Source organism: Vigna umbellata, chromosome 6 (genome assembly GCF_029865625.1).
Source record: "Vigna umbellata cultivar VRB3 chromosome 6, Vumbellata_1.0, whole genome shotgun sequence".
NCBI classification, from domain to species: Eukaryota; Viridiplantae; Streptophyta; class Magnoliopsida; order Fabales; family Fabaceae; genus Vigna; species Vigna umbellata.
The window spans coordinates 35,502,658-35,523,778 of NC_142170.1; the positions used below are offsets into that span (position 1 = coordinate 35,502,658).

The window sequence follows — 21,121 nt, forward strand, 5'->3', positions numbered from 1 at the left end:
GTTTGATTCGCTATTTAGTAAAATTATTACTTCTTTATTTTTTTTCTTCTACAGCTGATCAAATTCTGTTAAATTATGGTTTTAATTTAGTAAGTTTAGTATTTAATAAAAAGTTTAATATTTAGATGATAGCATGCAAATAAAAATACCTATTTATGTACAAGAGAGCCTAACATTGTGTTTGGATATATGCGTGAGTTCTGCTTACATATTTTATGTGTTTTACCCAATATCAACCCAGAAAACTTTTAATTATTTACGATTTTATTACTGTATATATTTATATGGAATTATTTTGGTCAACCAACGTAAAATGATGTCATTATTACCATATTTTACACTAATATGTTAATGTACATATAATAATGTTTGTGAATATAAATCTATTTGACATGTACGTAAACAATTTTTTAAGATAGATTTTCAATGAAATTGAACCATATGTTTTTATGTATCTACAATTGCAATTGGATTGTATGAAATTTAACTGTGATAGTTGCATTCCTTTCATACTCCACTTTAATCATTACAATAAAATATAAATTTTAAATATTTATGTCAACTAAATTGTAACGTTATTTTAGAATCGATTAAGTCATTGTTACGTTAATCTTTGAAAATGAAAAGTCAAGAAAATGTAAAATTACTTTTAAATTGTTTATTTAAAAATATATTTATATTAGCATTAGTTTAACACACTAATTAAATTAAAATAAATATTAAAATTAAATAAAATTAGTATGACTTATTAAATGATAATTTTATTTATTTTTAATTATGTAATTAATGTTACTTAATAAACGATAATTAAAATAAATATTAGAAATGAATAAATTAGTGTGACATAAGGGATTTAACTAAACTAAGTTAATTGATAAATAAAAAAATATTAAAAATAAATAATATTAGTGTCGTTAATTTTATTTTATTTATAGTATTTACTTTTATTTAAGCTAGAGTCGACATTAAATTATATATTAATTCTAAATTTGTGTGTTTCTTTGCAATTAATATGAACTATAAATAATGTGTGTATAATCACACTTATTTTTTTTATTTATATTAATAAATTTTCTCGCACTTATCTTTAGAGACCCAATTTGGAAAAAAAAATAAGAAAGATATTTATTTGAAAAAACTCAACAAAAATAAAGAACACGAAAGTGGTTTAACCGTTATTATATTAGCGTTCGCACAACACACTATTGTTTGAAGTTCACCTGTTTAGCGTCTATGTTGGAACGGAAAATTGAAGCTCTAACATTAATTTTCCCTCAGTTACGTTAACTTTTGGCTAGTTTGCTTGTAATGAAAAGATACTTGGATGTGAAGTTAATTTTTTAATTCATATAATTATAAAAGCTTGGTTTACTAAAAGGTGTAAAATGAAAAAGATATATTTAATTTATAACGATAGTATGGTAGATAGAGAGATCCAATAAATATAATTAATTGTAGGTAGAAAGATCTCGAAAAAAAAATTGATGAACTAAAATTACTTAATTTAAAACTATAGATACTTAACTTCAGAAATCAATTCATAGCTAATATAAATTTTAAAGAATACAAGTTATCCTTAATTGACTAAAACTTCTAGAAACTAGCTTATTATCTAAATTTAAATGATTAAAAGTACTTTATTTGTTCACTTATTTATATATATATATATGTTTGCTAATGCGCGTAAACCTGTTTTTCAGTTAGTACATTTTAGTATTGTGTACCGGATTTTAGTAGACAAAAATACCTTTATATATCATGGATTCTAAGTTTTATTAATAATTTTCATTCTAAAAAAAAAAAGAAACCTCCAAACCTTTACTCACCCATCTTATTCCTCTCAACCCTTTTCTCTTTCATCTCTCTCACTCCAACCTTTTCTCTGTCATCCTTACTGTAATCCCAGTAAGAAATCAGGAAACACTTGTCGTTAAACAATTTGTCTTTGTAAAGAGTTGAGTTATTGACATATTTACCTTCAGGCAAATGTCATTATGCTTTTGAAAATTAGATAAAATTATATACGGCAAAAGTATAAAATGAAAACTCATTATAAAATCATTTTTGTAGAAAATTGTTTAACAGCAAGTATTTCTGATTTTTTTCCACGTCAATTACCAATTCCTTTATATGCTTGTGAAAATTGGATAAAATCAGATAAGACAAAAATTATAAAATGAAAACTCATTATAAAATTAGTTTTTATTAAGATTGTTTAACCGCCCGTGTTTCTGACTTTTTTCAGTTGGGGCTACAATAGGATGACAGAGAAAATGTTGGAGTAAGAGAGATGAAAAAGAAAGGGTTGAGAGGAATGAGGGACGTGAGCAAGGGTTTGGGATTTCTTTTTTTTTGAGAATGAAAATTATTAAAATACCTTAACTTTAAAACTTAGAATCCATGATATATAAGGGTATTTTTGTCTACTAAAACCCGGTACACATTGCTAAAATGTACCAACTGAAAAACACGCGCGCAAACCCCATATATATATATATATATATATATATATATAATATATATATATATATATATATATATATATATATATATATATATATATATATATATTATATATATTATAATATGAATTTAAGTCTAATTCAATTTTATAAAATAGGTTTGTAAAGTAAAGTTTACCTCCATTTAATATTATAAATTAGTCTTATTTTTAGTTGAGTGAGACTTTCAATAATTATCTCATGAAGTATTTAAATTATTATATCTAAATTAAAGTTTAAAACTTTATCACCTTAAAAGACTTCTAAGGAGGATGGAAGGAGAATGTCTACATAACTTATAACTTCAAAGCACTATGCATACAAAAACGATGTATTCTCATTCCTGCAGAAATTGCAAGGCTCTTGGGAGAGCTACTCTGCACATCACTATGAGGAAGAAGGCTCGAATTTTCTGATGAAGAAAACTTCGAAGCAACTTTGGACTTTACTACATCAACATCACTCTTCCAACTTCTGGATCACATGTAAAAGGGTGTTGCTGAGAAATCCCAGATATAGATAGGATATATAAGAATCTAAGTGCGATTTGAGTTTCATACTAAGTAAATATATAAAATATTAAATAGCATATATTAAAAATAAATATAAGTTCATTATTTTAAGCTTTTAAATTGAAATTAGGATTACAACTTCTTATATAGGTTTACTCGTAATAATTCATTAATGTCTGATATACAAGAACATGTCATGAAAGACGTTTCCAAGTTTTATAGATTCTGAAGCTTGAGTTTTTTTACAACATTTTCCTGCAGAGCTTGTTTAACTTTTAAATTTGTTTCTCAATCAAGATTTATGGTTCAATAAGCAAATTATATCGTCATAACTTGATGAAAGTAAAGATTAGATCAGCAGAGAAAGATTCATGCTTTACAATTTTACAATGTCTCCAACTTTCAAATCCTTTCGTTTAGAACAAAAACACCTTCTATGTGATGCATTTTTCTGTTCTTCATATCTATATCCTGATATCACAAGCCTATATACGAGACTTAAAATAATTAATTGGAGCATAACAAAACAATCGAGAGAAATGTAGAATTGTCTGGTAAGGAAAAGTTGACAAAAACAGATACAAAATGAGAAATACTAAAGGCAAACTCTTAAAAATTCTTTTGCAGCAATTGAAGTGACAATTATTATGTCACTGACACATTTTTTATGAAATGCTTAGCACTTGAGTATCTTCAGTAGGCATATTTCACAAATGTTTAAAAGGAAAGACAATTAGCTCCATCAGAGGAATACATTCGTGAAACAGTTGTTTTCAAAACTTCATGTAGAGGATTTATTACATTTCCTGCATGCAATAAAAAACATCAAAGAAATATCACTTTTTTCCTTTCTGTTGGTAACAAAAACAAGACAATTATATAAATAGATATCCATTTCCAAACTTGCTGATTTAAAACAAAAAGAAATCTATAAAGAATACTACACGACTTCTGCTTAAGTCTGAGAATACTGAAGATGAGTTATGCCCCTTGCCCAACTTCTGTTTCAAGTCCAACTACATTAAATCTATTATCATAATTTCTTATTGGAAAAAGAAACTTCAATAATCTGAAAGCATTGTTTCATATCTCTCAACTTAGTCAGTATCTGAATTCATAACAGCTACGCTCTAATTTTCAGTATAGTAAAAGATAGGAAGCGAGCATTGGAAAAGGGTATGAAGTTGATATCCAACCCCTCAAAAGTCATAAAAGAATTCTTGAAACAACTTCATATGCTCTGGTGGTAGGGGGATTGCCAAATACAAACTGCCATCATTTCCTGAGCTTGGAGTTGAGTGTTAGCCCCTCGTGCGGAATCCACCCAGGTCTCATGAAGATTGGTCTCCCCAACCAAAGTCAGCAGCATCATAGATTGGATACTTAACCCAGCCATTGATACCAACATTTGGACTCCCAAAAGTATGTGGTCCATGAACCAGAGCACTTGGATCAAGCTGTAGCTGTAGATAGTTAAGAGCTCACCTCAAATATTCGTTGTCCATTCTCATTATTGCATTGTGGATTTTGTTTGCAGCATACCATGTAAGTTTTGATACCAGATCCCCTACCACTGCTGTGGGAATAGTGGAGATGAGATTGCCAAGGTAACCAGGAGGAAGAGGAGGTTGCAGCCTTGACCTTCCATCAATTGGAATATAGAGTCTGCTTTCTTGCTCATCGAGAAAGCCTCTTGCTTTGCACACACTTCTCCATATATGTGCTGCCAACATCTCATAAGTGGTATAGTTGATTGTGTTGCCATCTTCTTTGGACTTGGCCTTGAGGATGTTGAGTTGGTCACCACACACTTTTAAAATAGAAGCAACCACATTAGTGTTGGTGGTGGTAGTAGCAGTGGTGGTGCTAATGACGGGTCATGAGAGCTGGTATTCATGGTGAGGAAAGGTTGAGGTAGGTCCCTGGCACGAAGTAGGATCCTGTCAATAAATGGAGGAACAGAAATGTCGATGCCACGAGCCGCATTGGACCATGCATTGATGAAGAGAAGACCCGATGCTCCATCTGCTACAGGTGTTGCGTATCAACACCTAACGAGACCCCTCCAAATTTGAAATATGTTACCTGAATACATGAAGTGTAGTGCAGTAAATATGAGTTTTATGTTATCCTTGAAAAAGAGAAAGAAAAGGCACGCACCTGTAATACCACTATCGGATATGTTTCAATGCCAGCAGAATAATCCACCGCGGGAATAAGGTTACGATGGTGAAAGGTGTGAGTGAAGTTGTCCATGGCAACGGTTGCATGAGCCTCAACGAAAAGTACACCCTGACCGTCACAATAAATCTCCACGCAGTGGTCTTCACTGTGACGGGCGACCATTGGGTAGAAAAGGACGAGGGTTTTACTGAGAACTTCTTTCAGAATGTTGGCATTGAAGAAACTGGAAGCCCCGTTTGATCTGTATAAATAGACGCTGGGATTGAGGTAATTCCTCACCAACAAATCTATGAGTTCCACAACACCTTCCGCAGTGTCGCCTCCGCAGGTTGCGCCATTATCGACTCCTTCACACCAATAGTCATCAATCTCAGCTGACAACTGCATGCCACCATTTTCATGCAAAACCAATACATTATATATAGCCATAATATCCCTGGCTACAAATATCATAATTCAATCAATGCTCTCACCAACTTAAACTTTCAACCAACTTTCTAAATCAGTACTACTTGTTATTTATGATCTCCATTGTGGCACATGGTTTTGAAATGTGTTATACGATATCTTCTTATTTAGAACGCAACAGTTGATATTGTAAATTGGAATGATTATCTTGGGTAGATGTAAAAAGTTGTTTTTAGTTATTGTTGTTGTTGAATATGTTTCTGGATTTCCTAAGATTTTATTCCCATTACTTTTCTTTTCTTCGTCATATTTTCTTTTCACTCAAATGATACAATGCATATAGATTATCGTATTAGCAACTTGAAATTCATCTTGTATTTAAGCTTTCATAAAATTCTCTTGAATTACAGTCTGACACGTTGCCTCCATCGTCAAGATATAATGTCATTAAGTATTAGAAATTCATTTTCCCCATATTTATTAGTACTACTATTTGCAACTGCGGAGAAGTAATGGCTAAAAGACACAGAAAAAGGAGCTAACGAGCGAGCAGAAGTTAATCACCGCCCAACCCACAACTCTGCTGCATCTTTATTACCCAGCATCTCAACTCTATATGTAGACCCCATTTCACACCTAGGACTATTTTCTTAATTTCTACTTGCGCTAACATGGAGGTGGAGGCCTGCATTCAATGTGAAAAAAAAAATACAGGACAAGGTAGATCCCCGGCACAGAGCAGTGTCCTGGCGATGAATGGAGGGAAGGAAACAGTACTGGTTTGTGAAGAATTCATGGGAAATAACGAGGGTGAATCTGGCTATATTAGGATGAAGTGTGATACAAAGGATAAAGATGATGCTTGTGGCATTGCCATGCAGGCTAGCTACCCTGTCCAGCATTAAGCAGTATATCATGGAGGCTAATTGACTTGCAATACAATAATTATGGTTGTCGAAGGAATGAAATATGTGTCAGTTCAAAAAAGTATAGCACTAGGAAAAAAGAACTTAGCTCCACAATACAATAATTTCAAAACAGAAATAAAAATACAAGAAAAGCGAAGTTAAAAACTTACAAATGCCCTTCACGTCCTCTATAGTCTTCTTCTCTCATTGCGCATTGCGTGGAACCCTTTCCTGTCCCCAAGATCCATCTTAGTAATCAACCTACCTGTAAACCAGTAAGCCCAACAAAGGACCACCCAGTACCAGTGATAAGAATAAGTTTTAAGCGTTGGAGCCAGGCGAAAGTGAAGTTAAGCCATATTGAAGTCAAAAATTGAACATTCTGCGAAAAAAAAGAAGAAACTGGAACAATGCAGCACAAATTAAGAGGACAATGGATGCGTATACGTATGAAGGATGGATGGTGGTTTGGATGACTAGATATGTCAATAAAAAGTCAAACGAAGATGAGAAAGTGAGAGAACTTTCCGCGCAGCTGAAAGAAATGAACGCAAATGCTATGGCGATAATGTTGTCCAAAATAAGGAAGAAATAATTGTTTTTTTATGCCCATAATCCATTGTGACATATAATTGATCATTGAAAACCATAATCTATTATAAGTGTCGTAATCAATCATTAAACACCATAATCGATTATGGGAGTATTCCTTTCTCGCTTTTTTTATTATAATAATAATAATTAATTAAAAGATGATATCAATTTAATAAATAACAATAAATAAAATTATTAATAACAAAAAAAAAACTCTAATTTCTTTCCAACCAAACAATTTTTTTTCACTTATTTCTTACCACTTTCTCTTTCTTTCATTTTTTTTCTCCCTTTCTACCAAACGAAGCATTAGTTACCCTGTGACTGATTTCAATATTCTAGTGGGGTACAGAATAACCGAGTTATAATTTGGCTAAGTAGGAATATTAATTCCACAATTCAAACAAAAAACCAAGTTCTACAGAATATGCTCACCCCTTTCCATGCTTTGACTTCATAGATTATACACCCAAATGTTTTACAAATTCAAGATCCTCGTGCTGCATTGCTCTGCCACAAACCGTGAGATGATCTTCCAGCAATGTCATTGAGAAAAGAACACTGACACCATAAAAGTCACAAGTCTTTGCAAGTCACTCTATCGGCATTAAGCATTGTACTTGCGCCTCTAAATTTAACAGCTAAGATTTAAGTGCTGCAAATCTATGTCTCAACGCACAAGCTATCTTCCACTCATTGATACTGACCAAACCTTCAATAATCTTCTGTCTGACCGCTATATATGGTATGAAACCTCTTTCTGTCATCCCTGTTGCAACCTTTGCAGCCAAAACATACTCACATTTCTCCAAGCACCCTTCAATCACTAACTCATAACTCTCAAATCCAACGGAGTTACCCTCTTTCTCCAGGAACTCAATAATCTCAACAGCATTCCATGTCTCCCTGTTTGCCCGTAATGCTGCCAATAATTTCACTAGTATTCCCTGTCCTGGGGTTAAACCATATTGCACCACCATTTGTTTCAACAAATCCTGTGCCTCTGCAGTCTTTCTCACTCTGCTCATTGCACCAATTACCGTGCCATAACTATTTGAATCTGGAATGCATCCAGCCCCACCCATGCCATTAAGGACTTTAACAGCTTCCGGTAGTTGGTCAACAGCACAGAGAGATGATAGTAGATAATTACAAGTTCCACAATCAGGAGTATACCCAATTGTTTGCATCTGAAGTAAAATATCATCAACAGATTGGGACAGACATCGCCGCTCCAACCAAGCTGATGAGAGGAGAACACGAGTTTGAAGAACAGGAACGCAACCAGATCGTAGAGTCCGTTGTAGGATAGCAAGTGCAAGGGGGAAAGGATGGGAGCTTTGAAGAGTGTAAGAAAGAAGATAGGAATAAGCTAGCTGAGGCTTGGAACGTGGTCTGATAGGTATAAAAGATTGCAAAATTTCATCAACAATTTGTACTTGTACGTTCTGAGGAAATGAAGAAAAGAAAGAAAAAGGATTTGAATTTTGGCACGACTCCAAGGAAATGAAAAGGTCAGGAATTTTAACATAGTTTTTCGCTTCTACTTCCTCTCTCACAGCCTGCCCAAGATTTTGCAATGAAGACACTGAATGAGCTGAAGGACATTGGCTCAGAAAAGGCCGGAAGTGAAGAAGAAACCTATGCTGCACTGTTGCTCTTATTACCATTCTGGATCAACTAATATAGTGTCGGAGCACCTTCTGGCATGAGAGAAATGAAACCTGAGGAAATTAGCAGAAGAATACTTATCACTTTAATAGGGAAAAAGGGTGTGAGGAAAAAACAAATTGATAGATGTGGCTAAGCATTCACAAAATAAAATATAAATAACTTTTTCAGTATGCTTTACAGAGCAGTGCCTTTACACTGGGGGCATGAAACAAGGTTTCACTAGAAACTACCAACTCAACATTAAGGGCGGTTAAAGAAAGAAGTGAAATTATTAAACCACAAAATTGTGGCTAGTCATCCTCACATCATGACCAAAAAGCCAACATATCTGTGTATCAATGTATAGAATCCAAGATGAAATTAACGGATATAAACATACAATGTAACGATTAACAATAAACATATAACTAGGTTCAAAATAGCTCTCCTTGGAACATGGAACTGAAATAAATTAGCTAAACGTAACAATATCAGACAACAATAAAGTATTTAAGGGTGTTGCAAAGGAGGATCGGGTTGGATACCCGTATGTATAACAAGTTGTAAATGGTAAGTACAAGGATGTATGAAGTAGTCAAAGATGACATGATGGTAGTTATAAAAATGGCAATAATGTCAGCAAAGAATGTGAGTAAATGATTTAAAAAATAGACCTTTTATTAAAGGAAAACATAAAGTAAAAAAAAATCAACATCTTCATGCCAACCAAAATTTCATAATCTCATAATGAGTTTCAAACAGGGATTAACACAACCATAAAATTCATAACTTAGTATTACTTGTAATGAGCTTCTAAGAGTCTACGAGGTCAATGGGCTTTGTTGGGGCCCAAAAAGTTAACATGTGCAATCATTTTATCGAATAACTTGCACTCAAGTACAATCAACAAGCTTCAGTCCTGACCAAGTGAACCATCCCAATATTTGAATTCATCTTAACACTAGCAATTGTTTTCAAGCATTTCAATGAGTTACTTTTCTAAAGGAAAACAGGAAGGAAACAACACCTACAAATGTTTTGCCTTAGAGTTAAGTTTTTGAAAAGGAATACAACATTTACTTGCAGGAACTATTCCTAAAATACCATATTATATTTTGTGACATTTGCAGCTATATAAGTGTGTATTAATCTGGTTAATGGACATGTTTAAAGGATTGGAACTTGCCGTAACCGAAATCACGACAGTACAGCGAACTAAAAAAAGGTTTAAAAACGAGTTTGAAATCCTCACTATAGTTTATTCTAAAAGGCTATAGAAAATCATAAAGATAAATCAAGGTTTGTGTTAAACTGCTCTTTAGATGCTTAAATAGATCATTTTCACAACTATTGCCAATGAAAACTACTATTCCTTGACTTAATAAAGTCTTTCTGCTATAGCTCCAAAATGCAATCGGTAGCACAAAATTCTAGATGGCTGACATCTCTGGTAATTTTATATAATCAAATGGCCTCAAATTATTCTATGTTTTAATTTTAATAAAGAATAAACTTTATTATAATGACAATCAAGCCACATTATAGCATTAAACAAGCCTTTATTAACTTTATTGATGGCTTGAAATTGTTATTCTTGTCATCAAGCTTACAAAGGAAACTGATTTTTTCATCTGAGAGAACAGGAACACGATCAGAACACCCATCAATTCAGAGCCATTCCTCTTAAACCTCAGCATGAAACCAGAAATACAAAGTAATTCAACTCCTGGGTCTGCTTATTTTTATTAAACTAATGCATCTCAGTCTGATGGATAACAAAGAGATTCAGATTATGGATTCATTCAACTGGAGAAAATATTAACAGAAACAAGGGAAATAAGGGCCAGCATAACCACCCATAATAAGATGGTAAGATCAAGTGATCAATAAACTATAGTCTACTGACCTAATTCACTATTTTGGCAACTACAGGGTTCAAATGGGTAATTAAAGTCATAAATTGTAAACTTCTTGGATTTAAAACTGATTCAATAAAACAGTTCACTTTGGTATAACACACAATTGCATTCCACCTTCTTATTTACTGCTCCTACAAGTGGAGAGTATTTACAGAGAAGTTCATAAAAAAAATGAAGAATGAAGAATCAAGAGAATTACTTAAGAGCGAGGCAGATGTAAGAACTAGAGGATCAGATCCCTGAACCCCTTCATTGCCCCCTTCATTGCCAAGTTCTGTAATTGTCTCAAACACTTGACTGACTGAAAGAACTGCTCCATCTATGAAAACCAGGACAGCACGGCCTTTCTTTGCACCATCCTACAATAATCAAAACTTAAATTTAAAACATTGAAAGTTAAAGATGTTCACATCTTTCTATCCTCACATAGACAGCAAAATATTTTAGCATGAAAGAGAAATAAAAAGAATACAAAACCAGCTATGAAATAATCAAATGGACATACATACACTTTAACCGAAACAACACAACTATGAAACAATATCCACCCGCAAACTTGGAGAAACAAAACCAGCCATAGGATACAAGCCAAACAGAATATTAGTTCAAGCAATGTACTTCAGTACATTCTGCTCAGCAATGAAGTTAAACTTCCAGATATCTGCACAAAGTAGTACCTAATAATAACATTTTACTAAGCCAAACAACAAATCTAAAAGCACTCATATCAGAGACAGTTTCTTTGTCCTAATAATTTTCACATGCTAATGAAGTTTACATTTATAGTGCCCAGATAATTTCAGCAGCCAAATAGGATTTAACACTCTGCCCTACAGCTACACGGCCTATCCAATGTAAAACTAAGTCAGTAATAGGTTCCAGTCATTACACACATATCATATACATAACGTACAAGCAATGAGACCAATGAAACCCAAAACAGATTTGCACCACTTCAATTTCTAACCCAAACAGAGCTGTACCATTTCCGTTTTGCGTCCTATATTCATCCGACGCCTTAATTTCGAAGCTAAAACCACACATTCTTATAGTAATTAAAATATTCTTTTACAATATGAGGAACATTTTAATAGATTAAATTCAGTTCATTTTTAATAGATTAATCTTGGTACTTATATGAAAGAATTATCTCAAACTATTTTCATAGAATCAAATTATGAATATTTGTCTATGAAAGCTAAACTACAAGGATGGAAAGAGCAAAAACATCGCATCTACTGCCAACTGAATTCCGTCAAAACACTAATTACTATACTACCTCCAATCACAACACCACTTGATTCCAAATGGAAAATGAGATCAAAAATCAAATAATATATAGTTCAACACTTATTCAAAACGCAGATCACTTTGACGCACCTTAGGTTCAAGATTTCAGCTCGCCAAAAATCCTTCTCCTCCACTTAAAATGCTTAATCACGAAGAACTAATTGGGAACCCAAACCAAAATATTAATCAGCACATGAGGCTTCAATCAACAATGTTGGAAATGGGGCTTCAATCACTTACCTGGACGCTTCAAAAATCCACCTAGTACGAAATAAAACCCTTCGCCTCGCAAAGTCCAGGTTTTGCCACTCACTGGCCTCCCAATCGTGCCTCCCAACCACCACTCCGTCGCAGAGAAGGGAGCTGCATCGGTGTTCGCAGAGAAAGGGGCGACTCGCCCTACACTCTTCTTCGAACCCTGGCGTCGTTCGCATACATAGGCAGCGAACCTTTAATGGCGGCAGCCTTCAACGGCGGCGAGCGCAGTCTGATGGGATCCGAAGAAAATTGTGATTAAGCAAATAGGACCGCAGTTAACTGTTCTCAAAATAAAATAAGTTCAGTATTTTTGAACTATAAACTAGTTTTAGTAAAATTAGTTTTAGTAAAATTAGTTTGAGTTTTTTAAGTATAAAAAAAGTATGGATAAACTATAGTGTAGGTTTTTTAAATTAACTGTGCCGAGCACCTGGGAAACTCGCTTGACCTATGTCACATATGCTATGATTCTAGTGGAAGTAGGATAACCCTCACTAAAGAGAAAAATTTAGGACATTGACCCTAAGACTTTGTTTATTTAAATGGAGTGAGAAGAGAGTGATTCAATGAATTTAAGAAGATTTGAAGATAAATTTTGTTGTTGTTTATTTGAGTGGATGTGGAGGTAAGTAAGAGTGGATTTGAAAATAAAGTTTGGAAGAATTAGTATAGGATTTGATTGATGCGATAGATTAAAAAAATTTACTTCGAAATCCACTCTTACTTACTTCCAAATTCACTCAAATTGTACCGTATGGACCGGTCGGCGTACCGTATGGGCCGACCGACCAGGCAGCAATCCCGAGACTCAACCAGCGTTTCTCCCATCTTACCCTTAATAGCATGGGAGGGCGGTCGCTCGCGTAGAAATTCACTTCACACGCTATCATCTGACCGACCGTTCAATACCGGACGACCTATAAGCCAAGTGGTTAAGGTAAAGGATTAAGGTAAATAAGGATTAGAGTTATTGGGCTGGAGTTGGGCCGTGATTAACTTTCACAAATCCCAAGCCCATAGCAAAAAACTATAAATACAGGTTAGAGGTGAGTGGTAGCTAGGTTGCATTCACTGCGCATTTATTACTGTTTCATAGAAATCGCCATGAGTTTTCGTACTGACTTTGGCATCGGAGAATCTTTGACAGGTTCCCTCCGGACGGGCACGAGTGGACAGAGGAGTCGGACGCGAGACCGGACGACAGGCAGACAAGAAGACAAGTTGTGGAGGCCTTTGGTAACTTAGTCTCCAAATAACCGAAACACAAATAAACAACAACAAAAAATTATCTTTCAAATCCATTCAATCACCCTCCCCAAATTCATTCAAATGAACAAAGTGTAAAGTCGATTAGCTTAGAACACAGCTCGATAGTGTGGTCGAAAGGAGGGAGAAGGTAGTGATGCGAGTAGAGGCATGCAAGTGGTCTTTTCCTAAGTTTAAGTCTTGGGGCCTTATGTATTATATGTGTCTGTATTATATGTGTCGATCAGTACATATAACACGACAATCGTTTGGGTAGGAAGGAAATCGATGGATCATTATTAGAATTAGTTAAATATCTAATTAATCTAAATAGGTTAGTAATTAGGTTTAAAGAAAATTGAGATATAATTAGGTTGATCCTAATAAAAAAAATCAATAAAAAAACTAGAAATACATATAAAAAGTATGATTATTGGGACTTTTATTGTGACATTAAATGCTTTATGGATCCAACTTGGACTGACTTTAATATGAGAACACTTGTAACATGTATCCATGATTTGTTGGTGAATAGATTACTCCAACACAGAAAGAACTACATTGAAATACACAATACAAAAATTATTTTAAGTGAAATTTCACCTCTACACCTGAAACACCTCCAATTAACTCCACTACCTTATTTTGAATGTCTTTCCTTCACTATCACTTTTCTCTGTTATAACTTGATTCCCATTAAATCCATTACCGTAATCAACATTGAACCTAAAGTCTTAATCTGTATTTGAACTTGTTGCTCAATCGTCATTGAGTCTAGCATCATAAAATCCTCTAACCTTAGCATAAGACTAAAATACCTTATTCCGAAATGACCCAATTGTCATTTGTACCTCACACCACAAAAGTAATGAAATCATTTTAATAAATATAATATATTATGTACTATTGATGTAATTTTTATCTGATTAACTAAGCAACATCTGTTAGGTTCGTTAATCAAGAACCTAATGTACTCACTTCTCTTCACTCAAACACAACACAAGAGTACTGAAAACAATGATTCTTCATTCATCAAACAGTCAAAGATACAATGCAGAGAGCTTAACCTCTCCCGATCAGGATACACGTTCCTGACAACCAATAGTATTTACTTCGCTAACCCCTCAACCTACCCTCTCAGCCCCTATATACAAACCTCCTAACTACCCACTCTAACTGCCTTGGCAGTTAGGTTGTGCCGGTATGTGTACCTGTTTTCCTTCTACTATATACCAGTAGAGGCCTATCAATACCCCCCTCGCCTAAAACAACCTTGTCCCCAAGGTTGAATTCAGGATACTGTTCCTGAATGGTAGCCACATCTTCCCAGGTCGCTCCCTCATGGCCTCCTTCTTGCCACTCTATCAGGACTTGGGGGACTGCAACTTCACCCAACTACCGTTGCCTCCTGTCCAAAATTCGCACAGGCCAAAACATGGGCCCCTCGACTTGCAGCTCCCTCGACAATTCCTTTTCCACTCTGTGCTCCCCCACCGCTTTCTTTAACTGAGACACGTGAAAGATCGGATGAATCCTAGCTGTCTCGGGCAACTGTAGACGAAAAGCAACCTTGCCCACCTGTTGTAACACCTAGAAAGGCCCAAAATAACGTGCTGCAAGTTTAGGATGTAAACGTGTTGGCATGGAAGTCTGCCTGTGGGGCCTGATCCGCAAATAAACCCAGTCGCCCACCTGAATATCCGCTTCCCTCCTCTTTTTATTTTCCTGGTGTACCATAGCCTCCTGCGCTTGCTTAAGATGTTGCTGCAATTGCCGCAGCGCTTCATCACGATTAATCAAATCCTGCGCCACCGTTTCAACAGTTGTTTCCCCTGGAATAAATCGACTCAACGCTGGTGGGGAACGTCCATACACAATCTCAAAAGGGGAACATCTCGCTGCAGCCTGATAATTGGTATTGTACCAGTACTCTGCCCAAGGTAAAACCGTCTTCCATCCCCTGGGTTCTCGGAACAAAAACACCTCAAATACCCCTCAAGAATCCTATTCACCACCTTTGTTTGACCATCCGTTTCTGGATGGTATGCTGTACTCATTTTGAGCTGGGTACCCTGCAGTTTAAAGAGTTCCCTCCAGAATATACTGAGAAATAGAGGGTCCTTATCACTTACAATCGATGTAGGAATCCCATGTAGTCGGACTACCTCTTGAGTGAACGTCTCTGCCACTGTACGTGCTGAATAAGGATGTCTCAACGCGAAAGCCAAAAAAAAAAAAAAAAAAGTGGCCATACTTACTCAATCTATCTACCACCACTAAGATAGCGTCAAAGCCTGAGACTTTGGGCAGCTTAACAATAAAATCTAGGCTCACCTCCTCCCAAATAGCCTGCGGAATGGGCAGTGGTTTGTAATAGCCCTTGGGGTGATGCAGCCAGATACTTATGTTGTTGGCAGATCACGCACCGCAGCCACAATTCGGTCACCGTTTTTTCATTCCCACCCAATATAAGGATTGAGCGATTTCTCCTATATGTTTCGAAATACTCCCGAATGTCCCCAGTGTTGTCACGTGAAATTCAGCTAACAATCTAGGATCCAGCTGGATTGGCCGACAAAACCAAACCTCCCCTTATAATGCAAGCGGTCATTCTCCAATGTATGGCCGCGTGTGTATTCGGATCCCTTCTTACATCTTCGATGATTCTGAGTGTGTCATCCGCCTCTACTTCCTTCAAAACGTCTTGGAAATCATGCCAATAAGGTCGGGATATAGTGCTCATCTCTAGCTCCTCCACATCCCCTTCACCCTTTCTAGACAAGGCATCCGCGACTTTATTTGCACTCCCCGGTTTGTACACTATGTCAAAATCATAGCCATCAATTTGGCTATCCCAATTTGCTGACTATAAGTTGTAATCCTCTGCTCCAACAGATATTTAAGGCTGCGCTGATTGTATGCACCACAAACTTTCTCCCCAACAGATACGGCCTCAGTGTTGAATGCCATCACCAAAGCCATTAATTCCTTTCATAAATGGATTTTGTCAGAGATCCTGTTGACAAAGCTCGGCTAAAAAACGCAATGGGCTTCCGGTTTTGCATCAAGACCGCACCAACACCTCCCCTGAAGCATCGCACTCAAGGTGAAACTCTTGAGTAAAATCAGGTAGTACTAAACTGGTGCAGATGTGATAGCGGCCTTCAGGGCTGCCATGGCTGTTTCGGCTTTCTCCGTCCACTCATACTTCCCTTTTTTAACAACTCAGTTAATGGTCTGGCTAGTCCCCATATCTCTGCACAAATCTTCTATAGTACCGGTCAAACCCAAGAAGCCTCTCAAAGCTTTCAAGTTTTTCGGTGCTCCCCATTCTACGATTGCCTTAATTTTATCTTGGTCCATTCCACCCCCTGCTCCGAAATCTGATGACCCAGATAATGGACCCGTCGCTTCCAAACTCACATTTCTTTGGATTTGCAACCCACCCGTGCTGTTCCAGTAGCTGCAACACCATCTTCAAATGCGTCAGATGTTCGTTCCAAGTGGAGCTGTAAACCAGAATATCGTCGAAGAAGACGAGCACCCACTTCCTCAAATAAACTGCCATTAAATCATTCATCGCACTTTGGAAGGTGGTCGGCGCATTTGTTAGCCCAAATGGCATCACCAGAACTCGAAGTGGCCTTGGTGGTTCGAAGCCGTCTTCGAGATACCGCGACGCCCATCCTTATCTGATGATAGCCGGCCTTCAAATCCAGTTTGGAGAAATATCTGGCCCCCTTGAGTTCATCCAGCAATTCCTCAATAACTGGGATCGAAAATTTATCCGGAACCGTGGCTTTGTTCAGAGCCCAGTAATCCACACAAAACCGCCAGCTCCCGTCCTTCTTCTTTACCAAAATGACTGGACTTGAGTACGGGCTCTGACTGGGTCTTATAATACCCGCTTTCAGCATGTCTGCAACTTGCTTCTCAATCTCTTCTTTCATTAGATATGGATATCTATATGGCCGGACATTTATAGGATTTGTTCCTTCTTTCAGTACTATTTTAAGCTCCAAATTACGACTAGGAGGCAACCCTTCTCTCTCCTGGAACACGCGTCCGTGGGCTTGCAGAACAGCTCGTAATTCCACTACCTGTGTCGCTGTCAAATCGCGCGCCACCTCACCCCCTGTTTCCTGTTCCATTACACCTAACTCCCATACGAGCACCCATGAGTCACCATCCATTATCTTCCATAATTCTCTGGGTTCCACCAGTTGTCGAGATAAGGTGGGGTCCCCCCGAATAGTTATCTTCTCGTTCCCCACTCCAAACCTCGTCGACATCTCCCTCCAATTGATCACCACTTCTCCTAGTTTAGCCAACCAGGCAATTCCCAAGACGACTTCCACACCCCCCAATTCAAACACATACAACTCTTCTTCCACCGTAGTGACGCCCAAACTTATTCGAACTTTCTCGCATCTCCCCCTTGTCACTTTCTTATGCCCATCACCCAAACTTACAGTATACGATGGCGTATCCATCACTGGCAGCTCCAACTCCTCAACCACTCTCCAGCTAATGAAGTTGTGACAGGCCCCACTGTCAATGAGGATCACTACTCATTTTTCCTGGATTAATCCTGTCAACTTCATCGTCTTTGGCGGCGTTAACCCCTCCGCGGAACATGCCGAGAGCTCCATCGATTTCGTCTCCTCGCCTGCGACTTCCTCCGATTCTTCCCCTCGTCCTCCGCCAACAATAAGACCCTCAGGTTTTTCTCTGAGCACCGATGACCTGGAGTGAAAGGGCCCTCACATTGGAAACATCTCCCTTCTGCCCTCCTTTTCAGGTACTCCGGGTATGGTAAGTTTCGTACCATTCTGCCTCCTCCTCCGCCTCCGATAATCGTATTCCCCCTCACGTTGGTGTTACTGGCCATTGACGACCCCTCCTGTCTGCTAGCTCCTCCTCCCTCTACCCCACTGGACCGACTTGCAGAGTTACTATCCCCGTCTCCCCTAACGATCGTTGAAGAAGCTCGTACACTCATCGGATTCACCCTTCCTCCGTGCCAGACTACACCCCGTGCGCGGTTCATTGCGTCTTCCACGTCCCTCGCAACCCTTACCGCAATCATGAAACCTTGGGGATCTTGGATTCGCACTTGCCCTTTTATCTCTTCCTGTAACCCAGCTAGGAAGAACCCCAATATCAACTCCTCCGATAACCCCTGGGTCTGTCCCAATAGCATCTCAAAGCTCCTAACGTATTCCTCCACCGTGCCTCCTTGCCTTAATGTGGCTAATTGTTCGTATACGGTGCCCCTAAACCCACCTCCAAAGCGGTTAATCAGTCCCGCCTTCAGACCCGTCCAAGAACGGTTCTTGGTCTTTTCTCTCCAATATTTGAACCAGTAACTCGCGCTCCCCTCCATACTGATGTACGCCAGTTCTACCTTATCTTCCTCTGCCACCTTTTGAATATCAAAGAATCGTTCTGCCCGGTTAATCCAGCTATGTGGTTCCACTCCTTCAAACGAAGGTAACTCGACCCTTTTTCGCCAGTTTTGGGGAATTCCCCCGTTGTCGTACCTTACTTGGTTCTCATTCACTGAACTGCTGCTTCCATCCGAGCCACCCCCTTGATTATTGTGGCCTCCACCCATCCCTTTTATCAGTTGCTGTATATCGCGCCTGATCGCCACTGTCTCCTCTTTGATTCCCTCCACCGTCATCTCCAAATTGTCCAGTCTTCCCTCCGTCTGGCTTCCCATGGATGATTCCTCTCCTCCTTGTATCCGGCAGGTCGGACCAAATGTTAGGTTCGTTAATCAAGAACCTAATGTACTCACTTCTCTTCACTCAAACACAACACAAGAGTACTGAAAACAATGATTCTTCATTCATCAAACAGTCAAAGATACAATGCAGAGAGCTTAACCTCTCCCGATCAGGATACACATTCCTGACAACCAATAGTATTTACTTCGCTAACCCCTCAACCTACCCTCTCAGCCCCTATATACAAACCTCCTAACTACCCACTCTAACTGCCTTGGCAGTTAGGTTGTGTGGCGGTATGTGTACCGGTTTTCCTTCTACTATATACCAGTAGAGGCCTATCAACATCTGATATTGGGGAAGTGACTCAAAAACTGTTGTCCTTTATGTTCATTCAAATATGCTTTAATTTTCTTTTGTCGTTTAAAATAATATATAATAACAATTGTCCTTGATAATTTTATTTTTGATTACTTATCTGGATTCCTGTAATTATATAGGTTGTTGATTGTTAAACTTTTGGTGGCTGTTTGTGTTACTTTATAATGACAGTCATGGAAGTAATCATAGAGGCATGTTCTTGAAATGAGGCAAATTAATAAGCTTTATAATTTGCTATCATCTGTCTAATCAAAAAGAAAAAATGTTATGCTTTTCTAAATGGAGAAATTACTAATACCCACAAAATCGTGAATCATATCAACTTTGATCAAATAAGACCTCACGGATGACTATAAACATATTACTAAAAGTTCAATATAAATGTTATTATAATTTGTTGTAGCTGAAATTAACTTTGTTTATTTGATTTATACAGAGAGTTTTACTCATTCAATACAATATAGTGCAATTAAGTTTTAAGAGAATAAAAACAAGCATGTTACTATACATAAAGTACAAATTCAATAGAATATCAAATTTTACAGTTTCTTTTTATATCAGTTTACAAACTTACATGAAACATTGAATCTTGTGTACAAAAGGTCTCCATTCAATAATTTCAATGAAGTAAAATTCTTATTATTCTTTAAAAGGCTAGATAACCTGTTACACAGCTATCCTGAAACTGGGTTGATTAGTAGTACACTTGTTTACAAGCAGATAGTTATTCCCAAATGTCAAATTGGATCACTTAACTCAGAAAGGCAAATTCATTTGTAGAATTTTTTTTCCTTAATTTAGGTTTTGATTTTTAAAACTGTATAAAAGTATTTTATTATACTGCCAAAATTCTACTATATTTGAATCTAATAAATAACAATTGCTGTTTACAGACTAATGATTCCAAATATTGCTTTGCAGATTGAAAGCTTAAATTTTCAGCTGGGACATGATTTGTCCCTTTTTATTATGGCAGATATATGTGCTGAGGTTGTCATGAGAAATATTAAAAAGTAATGTAGTTACCCTGCAAAACAGGGTTGAACTAAGTTTTTTTCATACTAAATCGTCATGTTAAAGCCCTGGTTATTGGAGCTGTTGCTTAAGGAAACTCTATTCACATGATGATGCATTCAACATGTTAAAGCTAACTTCAAGTGAGTTGGTCAGACGCGCATGAAAATTAAGCAAAAGAGTAAAAAATCACAAACTCCAAGACATAGGAGAATGTGAAAAGAAAGGCAAACCAAGAGGGAAAAAAGGTTGTAGAATCAAATGGTATTGTAGTTTTGCATTACTGAGGTTTACATTTGACTACCAGATACAGCTTTTACTTGGCAGTGATAGGAATCGTTCTCTTTTATTTTTGGAAAAAGAAAAGAAAAATCCTAGTTGCTTACAAATGAATGAAATCACAGTTGGTGCTCAATTATACTGCGCTGAATTACATATTATTAATGAATACATAGAATTATTAAAAGTCAAAAAGTTTGCTTTGCTGATGAAAATAAGAACACATTGGTGGGTCTTCAATAG

General features: G+C 36.9%; 2 protein-coding genes and 1 pseudogene across 3 annotated transcripts; all 3 read right to left on the reverse strand.

Annotated features, from left to right (window-relative positions):
- Nucleotides 1-3,838: 3,838 nt before the first annotated feature.
- LOC148197342 (shikimate O-hydroxycinnamoyltransferase-like) lies at nt 3,839-7,589 on the reverse strand (annotated as a pseudogene).
- LOC148197343 (pentatricopeptide repeat-containing protein At1g06270-like) lies at nt 6,795-12,562 on the reverse strand. 2 transcript variants are annotated; one of them, XM_088092794.1, is made up of 4 exons: nt 12,210-12,560; nt 12,060-12,126; nt 10,879-11,038; nt 6,795-8,831 (listed from the first exon to the last, which is right to left on the reverse strand). In XM_088092794.1, exon 4 carries the CDS (start codon nt 8,775-8,777, stop codon nt 7,749-7,751), a length of 1,029 nt encoding a protein of 342 aa, XP_087948920.1. In that variant the 5' UTR covers nt 8,778-8,831; nt 10,879-11,038; nt 12,060-12,126; nt 12,210-12,560; the 3' UTR covers nt 6,795-7,748. The 2 variants fall into 2 exon arrangements, with proteins under 2 accessions (XP_087948920.1, XP_087948921.1); XM_088092795.1 differs by having other exon boundaries at nt 7,749-8,810; nt 12,210-12,562.
- Nucleotides 12,563-17,044: 4,482 nt separating this feature from the next.
- Nucleotides 17,045-17,965, reverse strand: LOC148197344 (uncharacterized). Its single transcript, XM_088093668.1, has one exon. It carries the CDS (start codon nt 17,963-17,965, stop codon nt 17,045-17,047), a length of 921 nt encoding a protein of 306 aa, XP_087949794.1.
- Between the last annotated feature and the right edge of the window lie 3,156 nt (nt 17,966-21,121).

Bases quoted from the DNA above. Each gene is read 5' to 3' on its own strand.
- LOC148197343 (XM_088092794.1), bottom strand. From the start codon at position 8,777: ATGGTAATAAGAGCAACAGTGCAGCATAGGTTTCTTCTTCACTTCCGG.
- LOC148197344 (XM_088093668.1), bottom strand. From the start codon at position 17,965: ATGGATACGCCATCGTATACTGTAAGTTTGGGTGATGGGCATAAGAAA.